Genomic DNA, 13520 nt, shown 5'->3' with positions numbered 1-13520 from the left:
TTCTTCATAGTCCAACTCTCACATCCATACATGACCGCTGGAAGAACCATAGCCTTGACCAGATGGACCTTTGTTGGCAAAGTCATGTCTCTGCTTTTTAATATGCTGTCTAGGTTGGTCATAACTTTCCTTCCAAGGAGTAAGCGTCTTTTAATTTCATGGCTGCAGTCACCATCTGCAGTGATTTTTAGATATGTCTAAAGAAATTAGGGAACAAAAAAAATATTTATGAATAAACTGGGTGGCAGTGTGGAACATTGGAAAAAAGGGCCCTCTCTCCCTCTCTGCTACTTTGAGTGTGTTAAAGCAACTGAGATTTGGAGGTTAATATCGTAGCCTACCTTAACTAGTAAAGCAATTGGTATTGAGTCAGGTGCTGTATAACAAATATTCTAAAAGTGTGGTTTTCACTTAGTGGTTAGGCAGTACCAGCAAAGACACTGATTTTGGAGGCTGGAAAGATAAGAGTGCTGTTAAATAGTGGCAGTGAATTTAGTAAAACTTGTCACCTTTTATAAATTGCAAGGTTGAGCAAATGTCTGATGAACCAGTGTTCTTAAGGAAGAGGTTGGAAAACACAGTATTATAGTATGTGCTCTTATTATTAGCTGTATTGACACTGTATTATGAGAAAGATAAGTTTAGGAAGGAATTGGCTGTTTCGTAAGTAGAAGTGAAAGGGAATATGGAAATTCTAGGAATTATAGTCTTGTAATGTTCAAAAAATCACCTGCTTCTAATTTTGATGAGGTCTGTTTTTTTGTTTTTCTTTTACTCCTTGTGTTTTAGGAGTTATATTAAAGAATCCATTCCTCAATCCAAGGTCATTAAGATCTACTATCTTTTCTCCTAAGAAAGTTGTATCATTTTGGCTCTTACACTTGGGTCTCTGATCCGTTTTGGGTTAATGTTTTTTACATGGTTAGTGTTTTTTACATGGTGTGAGATAAGGGTCAGCTTTCATTCTGTTTCCTCTGTTGAATGGTCTTGGCATCTTTGTCAAAATCACCTGACTGGAGACATACAAAATGGCTTTATTTTTGGACTCTCGGTTCTGTTCCATTGATCTGTGTATCAGTTCTTATGCCAGTACTACACTGTCTTGATCACCCTCAACTTTGGAGAGTTAACTGCTTTTAGACCTAAGAAATTATGAGATAAAATTGAAAAAATGTTTAAGGGATAAAAGTCTATTAAATATTAAAGCTCATCTTTGTGGCAAAGATCAGACTTAAAATGATAAATTTTTTTTATCACAACTATTGATAAAAGTTGCCAGTGGATTAAGGTTTTTTGGGGAAGGATCATTTTAAATTATACCTAGTGAACCTATCCATTTGGATAAAATGTCTCAGAGTAAAGATCTAACTAAAGGTAGTAGTCCCCTCATAGAAGCTTGACAACCTCAAAGTAACCTATTTTTAAACTGAGTTTGGGGGAAGAGGTGGGAGAAAGGGAGAGAGAGAGGAGTTCAGGGTAAAGAAGTAGTCTTAAAGAGTTATGAGTGTGGTAATGGCACATGTAACTGACTGGAATCAAATGGATAAGAAACTTTTGAGAGAGTTATCAGCAAAAGAACATTAAGAATGATGGATTAAAACCGCTTGTGATTGTTTAAATCTTAGAATAGCTGTGAGATCTCCCAGTCTTCTAAGATGAAGAAGCAGACAATGAGAGTTGCACAGAGAGAGTTTAATGTTTAAACACCTTAAAGGCCTTGGAAACAGCAAAACAGTATTACTTAAGTGGCAGTATATTTGGCTCATATTTGAAATATTGGGACCTTATTTGTTTAGTCAAGAATAATTATTGCATACAGTCCAGCAGTTCCCCTCTAGCTATGTACCCAAGAGAAATGAAGACATATGTCCAAGCAAAAACCTGCATGCAAACATTTATAGCCATTTTATTCATAATTGCCCAAATGGGGAACAACTCAAACATCCATCAAGTGGTGAATGGATAAACAAATTATGGTATATCCATGTAATTGAGTCTTTCTTAGCAATTAAAGGCAATGCACTGCTGATAACAGCAACAACATGGATGCTGAGTGAAAGAAGATAGACTTAAAAATGTATATACTGTACAATTTCATTTATTTGACATTCTGAAAAAGGTAAAACTATAGGGACAGAAATTGAATTAGTGGTTGTGTGGGACTTGGGAAAGGAATTAACTACAACGAGGCTCAAGGGAACTTTTTGGGATGATGGAAATGTTCTTTATCTTGGTTGTGGTGATGGTTGCATGACATATAATTTTGTAAAATTTATAGAAATGTACACCAAAAAGGTATATTTTACCATATGTAAATTTTATTTCAGTAAGTCTAAAAAAAATAATAATGAACACTATTAGTGCCAGAAATAAATTAGATCAAAATAAATTTTGAACAAATTAATGTATTGGTGATATACTGGGATGAGTAAACAGACTAGATTCTGCTCCCAAGGAGTTAATGCCTAGTGTATTAAAAGAACATATTTTTAATATGTTTTTGAAATTAAAATTTTTTCCCATAAAAATATCTTTATATCATCATTTGATATATACATTTCTGTGTGTGTATATATAATATATAACATGAAACTACATATGCATATTGTACATAATGCATTCTGCTATTTTATGGAAGATAGTGTTTAACAGTTACCAAAATTCCAAAATTTAAGTTACCATTAAGTACAGTTTTTATCCAGTAAATAAAAAAGATTGAATTGATGTTAACAACTGCTAATCTCCGGTTTCTGTTGAAACAAGTGAGAGACTGATTTTACAAGCATGAAAATAAATCTGTTGTTTTTCTTTCACTAAATTTTCCTAAAGTGCAAAGTGGTGATGACACCTCTGCTTACCTAGATCAGGTGGCCATTTTTTTTAATGCTAGTGTTTGAACAGATGGCTTTTGCCATGTGAAACATGGCACTTGATGGTTGGAAATTACTAAAGATGGGAGGTAATTCTGTGAAGAGACAAATCTGTTTCAGCTTGGAACAGTGATGATTGAATTAAATTATTGTAGTCAGACAGTATTTATTGTAATAGGTCTTCAACATCCAGGGTTACTCCCCCTGTGTGAATATAGTAGGGAAACCAGACCTCAGTTTCCTGATAGTATAGCGTGCCTATCCTACAGTCTGCTGGAAGCAAGGTTTACCAAACAAGTTATTTTAATCACATTACACACAAATCTTACAAGAAGTTTACCAAAAATAATCTGAATACTGTGGAAATTATCTTTCCTGGAAATACACTCTGCTAAAGTAGTGCAAAGTACTAAAGTAGTACTAAAGAACTCTCCTAAAGTAGTAGCACTCTGCTAAACCTGAGGGAGACAGATAACTGTTAAATGTCTTTTGGTCCTTATGAATGTGTATACGGTAGGTGGGCAGGGAGAAATGGGAGATGTAGAAAAATGTAAGGAAATGGCAAATACTGATTTAAAATAAGAATGATTTAAAGAGATCACTTAATTTTGTATAAAATTTGGAAACTGAGACTTCCTTGGTGGTCCAGTGGCTAAGACTCCATGCTCCCAATGCAGGGAATCAGGCTTGGATCCCTGGTGGAGGAATTAGATCCCTCATGTGCTGCATGTCGCGCCTAAGACCCGGCACAGCCAAATAAATAAAGTTTGGAAGCATTTTCATGTCATATATGAGAATTATTCTTTGGTCTCTAATTTTAAGATATTTTGAAATCCTTCCCCCCGCTTTCCAGAGTAGTTTCTAGTTCTTTAAGAGGCTATATTTAATATCTATCTTAAGTATATCTTTGTGTTTAGCATTGAACAAAAAGTATAGCTATTAGGTGGCTGTAGGTGACATCCGATAGAAAGTAATTTTGTTTGTATGTTCTCTGCTTTGGCTAGGAGTCCTCAGAACATATGGAGGGTTTTTGTGTTTTTTAAATAGCAATGATAGATACTGAAGTGGCTGGTTTTTAGAAATATGAATACATGTGTTGGGGATGATCTAGAAAATTGGTCATGGGTAGACAGACTATTTCTGTAAAGAGCCAGATAGTAAATATTTTTAGGTTTGTGGTCTTTGTCACAACTACAACTTGGCTGTTGTAGTGTGAAAGCAGCCATGGACAGTGTGTATATAAAGGATGTGGGTGGCTAAGCCTGTGGGCCATAGTTTGCAGACTCCCATAAACATTATGTGTTTAAGCCAAAAACTTCGTACAAATGTATTTTAGATATATATATATTTATACATTTAACAAATATTTAGTGCCAATTTAAGAACTTATGTGCCAGGTACTATGCCAAGGACTAGGCATAGAGCCGTGAACAAGGCAGAAGTATGATTGCTACCATCATGGAGTTCATAATATAGTGGGAAAAAACACCCTGATCAAGGTTTTACGTTTTTAAATGTGTGAGACAAACAATAACATTGAGGGACTTTACAATATAAAGCCCTGTGGTGAATCATTTTGCAAAATAGGTGATTCCTGTGTGAAGCCAATATTACTCATTGTGATTTCAATTCATTAAAATTTTTGCTACATTTTCCTGCAAAAAATTTGGCACTTTAGTGTTTCTTCTCAAAGACAAAATTATTTGACCAAAGCACTTTTCTTGTTTGTGACACTCACTCAGAGTAAATTAACATGTGTATAATTAGAATTATAGCAAAGTCTACTTGATAGTTTTATATATTTTCCTTTCAGATGTTGAATTTTATTATGTCTCAGTTTAGTACCATCTACTGTTAATATATGATGTTTCTTTTTTATTTGTAGACGTCCATTGTCTGAAGGGACAGTTCATTTACATTCAGAAACTAAGGTATGAATTTAAACTTTTTGTGAATGTGATTACAGTCTGTAGAATTTAGGTTGGCTTTAGTGTTTTTCTTATATAAAACAGTATGACGCTATAGAAATAGAATATTAGCCTTGATATTTAAAAGATATGTGTTTATGAAATATTGCTCATAAAATAAATTGAATCCTCTTTTGTCTCATAATTTCACTGAACAGTTTGAAGATACATTAATTTTTAGTTTTCTCTCTGAAGCCCCAATTTATTAAATGGAATATCTAAAAAAGAAAAGAATTTATAAACAGTGAAGGTGATTTGGGAGGTTTATCCATTTGTTTAAATATTTATAGTGTGTAGAGATCACTATTTCAGGTGCTAGGCATACTGGGATGTACAGATTCCATCCATGGGGATCTTAGACCCAGGAAATAGTATACATGGAGACATGTCTGAACAAGAATTGAGGAGAATTAAATTCTGTAAATCAGAACATCCAGTTGAACATTCTGCTAACTACCTGAATATCTTCAGATCTTTGGGACTCATTTTCTTATCTTTAAATCTCTTGGTTCTAGTAATAACTAGATCTTTTCTAGCTATACAGTTCTGGATTCCTTAAAATACAGTTTGATTAATTCTGTGAAAATAGGAATTCTGTGTGGCAAACTAGTGATTCTGTGTGTTATGTAATTGCCTTCCTAGGCAACTGATGAGAATGTAATTAATTAATCAGTCATTTAAATTCTTTTCCTTTAGCCAAAGACCAAAAATGTTGATCCCATAAACAAAGTTCAAAACAAACTACACTCTGCAAGTAAAGGAAGGAAATCAAATTCAAGGTATTGTACAGTTTTTTAAAATACTACTTTCTTTTTTTTAGTTTCATAATTTACCATATCATTGTTCTTAACTAGTAAGTTTTGGTTCTCTGTATCTTTTTATACTCCAAAAGATACAAAATTACACTCTGTGTTTTTCTCCACATTTAGTAATTTAAAGCATCTTCTAATCAGAAATATCTGGTTAGATAAGCAAAAATGCCACATGTCAAAAATTTTAACTGTTATTTTTAGCTGGTTAGTTTCTTAGATGAGAAACTAGAACCTAGATGTCTTTTTCTGCCTAGTTCTCTCAAATAGACCGAATAGTCTTACACTTTTTGAACACCATGCATTATTGTGTATATTGAGACACAGAATGATTTTGGCATGCTCTCAATAAAACTACAGTATAGTTATAATTTACATTCTATTGTTTTGGGTGAAAAAAAATTTCAAGACTATTTTTAGTACTTTAAGCACTAAAAGGAAACCCAAGAGATTCTTTAGTAGACCTTCTTGAAAAGGAGTCTCACACCTGCAGTGGATTATACCAACCAGCTTCTAATTCACAGTAAAGTATTAAATTTATATGTCTATTGCTTACTTAAACTGATAATTGCATTATAATTCTGGAAAAATCTTTGTTAATCCTTGTGTCTTTTTGTTGTTCAGTTGCTAAGTCATGTCTGACTGCAATCCCATGAATTGCAGCTTGCCAGGCTTCCCTGTCATTCACTATCTCCCAGAATTTGCTCAAACTCATGTCCATCGAGTCAGTAATGCCATCCAACCATTTCATCTTCTGTCTCCCCCTTCTTGCCTTCAATCTTTCCTAGCATTAGGGTCCTTTCCAATGAGTTTACTCTTTACATCAGGTGGCCAAAGTATTGGAGCTTCAGCTTCAGCATCAGTCATTTCAATGAATATTCAGGGTTGATTTAGGGTTGACTGGTTTGATCTCCTTGATGTCCAAGGGACTCTTCAAGAGTCTTTTCCAGCACCACAGTTTGAAAGCATCAATTCTTTGGTGCTCACTCAGGCTTCTTTATGGTTCAACTCTCACATCCATACATGACTACTGGAAGAAACATAGCTTTGACTAATGTCTTTGCTTTTCAATATGCTGTCTAGGTATGTCATAGCTTTTCTTCCAAGGAGCAAGCATCTTTTCATTTCATGGCTGCCGTCACTGTCCGCAGTGATTTTGGAGCCCAGTAAAATGAAATCTGATACTGTTTCCACTTTTTCCCCATCTATTTGCCATGAAGTGATTGGACCTGATGTCATGATCTTAGTTTTTTGAATGTTGAGTTTTAAGCCAGCTTTTTCACTCTCCTCTTTCACCTTCACCAAGAAAGCCAAGTGAAGTTTTTGTTTTTTGAATACAAGAGACCAGAAACACAGGGTGAAAAGATAAGGAAGAAAAAAATCTAAAATTGATAGAAGAAAAGAGAACATATGCAGCATACATAAGTACATACATAACTGGAAAGGGTTATCTTATTTTCAGACTTCAAGGTAAAAGGTTCTTTTCCCAAAAGAATTGTAAAGCCTTTGCTTATGTGTTAAAAGTGAGTTAGGCTTTAAAGTTAAAGGTAAGGCTTTCAGAAAAAGACTAAATGAATTAGTGCTGGCCCATTCCTCAATGCCTTTGATAGTGACTTTTATTTCATATTTCTCCCCTTACTTAAAATTTTTAAAAAAACAACTTTTTGGTAGATTTTGGTCGTGCTTATAATGTTTCTTTAGGTGGAAAATATGTGGAGTTTGAGCTAAGAACTCTTTACTCTGCAATTGTTTCTCAAAAGATGTTCTTCAGTGTTTGCAGACTTATGGCTAGAGTGATATCAAATTGTACAGTTCTTTTCCAGCAGCATGTAAAATTAAAAGCCATAGTCTGGATTTGACCTGGGAGGCCAAGTTCAGTACTCTTAGTTTTGGTGTTCAGTTGAGAGTGCTGACCTAAAACAAATAATTCTTTAGCAAAAAATATGTTTGTTTGGAATCAGCAGAGAATTGCACTTTGGGATCTGTCACCATGGCGAGCCACATGCAAGTCTCTGCACAGCAAAGCAAGGGTAACTCTTAGGGGGAAAAAGGAAGCTGGGAGGGCTGTAGGGAACAAAGGCTTTCATCAGCTGAGCTGTAGCTGGAAAGGAAGAGGAGTCTTTCTTTATACTCTTGGGCTTTGCTGTTGTCCTGTGGTGTGAGAGTTCCCCCTCCTGGTCTCCTGACTGTTTAATTGAGGTTTCTGTTTATTTTTTTACATTGTCAATGTCTTATAACTGGCATCATAAAGCCTTCTCCAGCTCTGTGATTGTCATAAAGATTAAAAGTCTACTAAATCTCTTGTATAGTCCTTGAAAGTATCAATTGTAGATATCATGATAAACTTAAAATTTATAATAATAATTTTGATCTGCTTTTTTTACTTGAATAAAGGTCATATCTGGGAATCATATCTACTTTTTATATTACACACACACACACACACACACATATATGTATTTCTTTTTCTAGTGTAAAATTGAAATACTGTCATGTGCAGACTGCCAATGATGTTGCCATTCCAGAGGATTTCTCAGACTTTTCTCTTGCAAAAACAATTAGCAAGATTGAAGGGCAACTAGAGGAAGAAGGCTTACCTGATTATATAAATGATGATATTTTTTCTGGTGTTAGTGAAGATATCGGAACAGGTAGGTTTTTTTGTTTATTCTTCTATCACAATTGCTTAAAAAACAACATTGAGAACAATTTTTCTTGTATTTAGAAAATGTATTATGATGTTTTGAATTTGTTTGATAGATGAAATAAAATTGCTTTTGAGTCAGTAATTGTAAAAAATGGATGATGGGTAATCAGAGTTTCACTGAACCAGTCTCACTACTTTTATATATGTTTGATATTTTCCATTATAATAGTTTCATTGACCTTTTTTCAACTAAAGTTATATGCCCCATAGCTTATTATTAAAACATTGAAATATTTTTTTAAATGTTTATTTTAATTCATTTGATGTTATTGAATTCTGTTTATTGTGTATTAAATCAAAATATGTTAAAGGATAAATGAATTATTGATTTAGCATCAGGTAAAATAATGAATTTTCTAATGAAAATTATTTTCTTTCTTATAAACTCATCCTCTGCATACCACTAGAAAAATACTTAGTCTAAGTCATCAAAAACATTATGTTAGTTACCAGTAGTGCCTCTAAAATTGTTAAATTTATGAGGAGCCACCTATTCTATTGTACATAAAAAACAATACAGTTGAGTTTATATGAACATAGTTAATGTTGAATTGTAATTAACCAAGTTCAGGCAAACTGCTTAGTCCCTCTGTAATAGCAATGTCTTCACTTGAAAATTTAGCAGTTTATATTAATATTAGATGATCATGAAGTTTTGCTTAATATTCTGATTCAATGAAAATCTCATTGATTTACATGTGTAATGATTATTATGCAGCTGCTGCTAGTAGTCATAAATGAGGAATAATCCATTTATGCATTTGTTACGTTTACTGACCTATCCAAGCTTTCTGAGGCTATTCGTTAAGAGTGAAGGCAAGTGAAAGAAAAAATTACCTCCATGCCTCAAGATGCTTTCAAGGACGCAGTGGTCAGATATTGGCTGCTCCTCAGTTAATAGTCACTCGTGGTCTAGTTAGAGAGTTCCTCTGCCCAGGTGTAAGAACCGACACAGCCCACCTTAAAGTCTGCTTTGTTTCTTATTGCTTAATGACCTGTCTGCCACTTTTGCATCCTCCTCTTTTCAGTCTTTGACCAAGGTGTCTCCCCTTTTAGGGAGTTCTTGCCCATTCCACATGATTGCCTAGAACGGCTGGGTTATGTGCGGAAGGAAGCAATAAAAAAGTAGTTTAGTAGCACAAAACTTTGTAAGACTGCTTTGTAAGTCTAAAGTTGTGTGAATGTACAAAATGTAAGTAAGTGTACAAAGCACTGCTTTATAAGACTAAAGTTGGAGCGGGATGAGAGGGGAGGTTAATGCTGCGTACCTCCAGAGACAGCACTCAGCTCCTTGATGATACTGCTGAGGTTAGAGTTGGGGAGAGAAAGAGATGGATTGGTTCCCTTCTCTCCTCTGCTAAACTGGAGGCTAGAAGGAGAGTTGAGACTGGAGAAATCCTAGGTATGGCTAGAGCCAAACATAGTTCATCAGCTCCGTTTAATGCTGGGGACACTTTATAGGAAGAGCTTTGAAGCAGGAAGTATGTGTGGAGATGTGTGTGCTGTGGAGTTTGTCCTAATGATCTTTCAGAGACTGAATATTAAGATTGTTTACTCAAGATAAGCTTCATGAAGGCAAAGCTTGTCTTACAATATCTGTATTATGCCTGGAATGTAGTAGAGACTTAATGTGTATCTTTTTAATTACTGATTGGATGAATTATGAGTGAGTTCCAAGTTCAGTTTTCACTTTATGTATTTTTATATGCCTAAAAACTGCAAAGGTTTACCGATATTATTGAATAAAGAACTTTTGCTAGCAATGAAACACTAAAAGTAGATCTTAATTAAGGATTTGTGGGGAAAAAAGCTTCAGCAGTAAGGTATTTGTGTACTTTTCTGCTTCTCAGACACATACACTACATGTTAACTTAGGTGAAATTGGGATGTGCGTTGCAGTTGGTGGCATTTTATGATTGCAGTAGTTGGGACTGAAGTTGAGTTTTGCTAGAAAGGATTTGCGTTTGTTTCTGCCAAACACTTTGGGAGCATTATTGACCTGAAACCACTTTAAATTCTGCTTGAGGTGTTTTGAATGACCTGGGTAAGTATGAATTCAGTCTGTAAACTACTGGCTTTTGGTTCCGTTTCTCAGGAAATGTTTTTTATTTTCCCCCCCTTTCTTTACTCTTTTTATATTGATATATACACAGTTCCTTTTACACCTGGGTAGATTTTCCATTTGCCTCCACATTAGGGATTGTGTCTTTAGTGTTTTCTTCCGTGTTTCCTAAAAGGGATCTCCTCTTGGACTCTTCATCTTGAGCACTTTTTTCCTTCATAAAATAATAGTCTGTTTTACAATTGATGGCATCTTAGATTCAATGAAAGACAATATATATTATTATTGATGCAGAAGCACAGATTAGATTTCTGAAGGCCAAACTCCGTGTTATGCAGGAAGAATTGGATAATGTTGTCTGTGAATGCAATAAAAAGGTAAGTTTTTAAAACCTTTCAGAATAAATGCTCTTATATTCAAAGACATTTTGGGAGCAGTTTTAAATTTTATTTTAAAAATAGCTTCACTGAAGTATAATTCACAGTTAACTTTTACATTCAAAAATTGTGTATAAATACTGAACTTTGTTCTGAGATGTTGAATTTCCAGAGATGAAGAGTTTTATGTTTGTTAGCAATTAGAATGCTCTGTATTAGACTGAGATATGTAAGCTATTAATATTAAACAGAAATAAAACATCTGACTTCCATTTTTGAGACTGAAAATGGAGTGTAATTTATTTTTCTTTATGAAATGAGTATAAATATCTCATCAGAGATCATATAATGGAATATTACTCAGCCATAAAAAGGAACACATTTGAGTCAGTCCTAATGAGATGAACTTGGAGCTTACTGTACAGAATGCAGTAAGTCAGAAAGAGAAAAACAAATATTGTATATTAATGCACTAGAAAGATATTATTGATAACCTATTTGCAGGGCAGCAATGGAGATGCAGACATAGAGAACAGACTTGTGGACACTGTGGGAAGGAGCAGGAGGGGGTGAATTGAAAGAGTAACACTGAAACATATACATTACCACATGTAAAATAGATAGCCAGTTTGTTGTATGATGCAGGGAGCTGAAACCCAGATGCTCTGTTGTGACAACCAAAAGGTCTGGTATGGGATGGGAGGTGGGAAGGAGTTTCAAGAGAGAGGGGACATATGTATACCAATGGCTGATTCATGTTGATGTGTAGCAGAAACTAACACATTATTGTAAAGCAATTATTTTCCAATTAAAAATAAATTACATCTCTTAAAGTACTTTTTAAAATAAAAAGATCATATGAAGCTACTTTGTGTTTTCAGCTTTATGATTTTTATTTTTGCTTTATGTTTTGATACAAAATCTTGTGTGTTTCTTCATATAATCTATAATTTCATAACTGTATAGGAGGATGAAATTCAGGATTTAAAGTCTCAACTGAAAAATTTTGAAGAAGATTGTGTGAGACAGCAGCGGACAATTAATTTGCAGCAATCGCAAACAGAAAAGTTTAAAACTCTTTTTGAAGAAGCAAACAAAAAATGTGATGGATTACAGCAACAGTTGTCTTCAGTAGAAAGGGTAATAATTTTTCTATTTTTTCCTAATCTAATGCCAAAGATGCACAAAAACACAAAAGTCACATATTTGCTTAGACACCACTTTTCATGGTTCAGTTATTTTGTTAGTGTTTCCTAAAACCTCTTCCCCCGTTATTAGAACAGTATTTTTAAGTAGCATTACTGAAATATAATTCACATATAATACGTGTTACCCTTTAAAGTATACAATTTGGTGGCTTTCAGAGTATTCACAGAGTCGTGCAGCTGTCACCACTGTCAAGTCTGGGACATTTTCATCACCTGGAAAGTCACTCTGTACCCTTTAGCCATAGTACCTCAACCCACTTCACCCCATCCCCTCCAGCTCTAGGCAATCTCTCACTTATTTTCTGTCTTGATAGATTTGCCTGTTCTGGACATTTCTGGACAGGTAGACTTATACAGTATGTGATACTTCAAAACCAACATTTTTTGCTTAATGTTTTTTTCGTCTACATTGTAGCATGTTAGGACTCCATTGCTTTTTATAGAGTAATATTCCTTGTAATAGAGTATATGGATATAATACATTTTATCTATCTGTTTATCAGTTGATGGACATTTGGGTTATTTCTGTTTTGGAACTGTTTTGGATAATGCTGTACTATGAACATGCATATACAGGTTTTTGTGTGGATATATGTTTTTGTTGGGTATATGCCTAGGAGCGGAATTACTGGATTTATGTTTTGTCTGTTTGTTTTTTATTTTTTTTATTTTTGACTATGCTGTATCTTCATTGCTGCGTGCAGGCTTTCTCTAGTTGCAGCGACGGGGGGCTACTCTCTGTTGTGGTGTGCAGGCTTCTCATTTAGGTGGTTTCTCTTGTTGCGGAACACAGGCCCTAGCCCCATGGGCTTCAGTAGTTGTGGCATGCAGTCTTTTGGTTTCTAGAGAACAGGCTCAGTAGTTGTGGCTCACAGGCCTAGCTGCTCCACAGCATGTGGGATTCTCTCAGACCAGGGATTGAACCTGAGTCCCCTGCACTGGCAGGTGGATTCCCAACCACTGGACCACCAGGGAGGTCCCAGTCTTATGTTTAGCCTTTTGAGGAACTTCAGGCTGTTTTCCAAATCACCTATACCATTTTTACATTTCTACCAGCAGTGTATAAGGGTTCCAGTTTCACCACATCCTACAAGTACATGTTAGATTGGGGGTACCAATCCCCTGTGAATACTGAGGGGTGACTGTATACTGTTCTATGAGTTTTGACAAGGGCACTGTCAGATAACCATAGCCAAAACTGAGTTATATCCCCCAAAATTTCTCTGTGAATTTAGTCCTCTCCCTACTCCCAACCTTAGACAACCACTCGTCTGTTTTTGATTCTTATATTTTGGCCTTTTCTAGAATGTCATATAAATAGAATTACATAGTAATCTTTGAATCTGATTTTTTAACTTAGCATAATGCATTTCTGATTCATCCATGTTATAATCTGTCCTTTTTTATTATTGCTTGTAACATAGAATGAATATACCACATTTTGTTTGTCTATTCATCTGGGAAGAAAAATTACTTATAGTGTCTCATAGTCTAAGTCTGTGCTTTTGAAAATGATAGCC

The 13520-nt window shown here is 34.8% G+C and overlaps 1 protein-coding gene across 4 annotated transcripts in view; it reads left to right on the top strand.

The window, feature by feature from the left end:
- TEX9 (testis expressed 9) overlaps positions 1 to 13520 on the top strand; it is an 80407-nt gene that overhangs the window by 18443 nt on the left and 48444 nt on the right. For all 4 annotated transcript variants that reach the window (XM_020876775.2, XM_020876771.2, XM_020876772.2 and 1 more), the window contains exons 5-9: positions 4756 to 4801; positions 5534 to 5616; positions 8119 to 8297; positions 10710 to 10792; positions 11759 to 11932. In XM_020876775.2, coding sequence (XP_020732434.1) covers positions 4756 to 4801; positions 5534 to 5616; positions 8119 to 8297; positions 10710 to 10792; positions 11759 to 11932 — 565 coding nt within the window. The remainder of the gene's footprint in view (positions 1 to 4755; positions 4802 to 5533; positions 5617 to 8118; positions 8298 to 10709; positions 10793 to 11758; positions 11933 to 13520) is intronic.

This window comes from Odocoileus virginianus, chromosome 6 (genome assembly GCF_023699985.2).
Source record: "Odocoileus virginianus isolate 20LAN1187 ecotype Illinois chromosome 6, Ovbor_1.2, whole genome shotgun sequence".
Classification (NCBI taxonomy): Eukaryota; Metazoa; Chordata; class Mammalia; order Artiodactyla; family Cervidae; genus Odocoileus; species Odocoileus virginianus.
The sequence above is the reverse complement of the archived record's forward strand: the minus strand, read 5'-3'. Positions and strand labels throughout refer to the sequence as shown.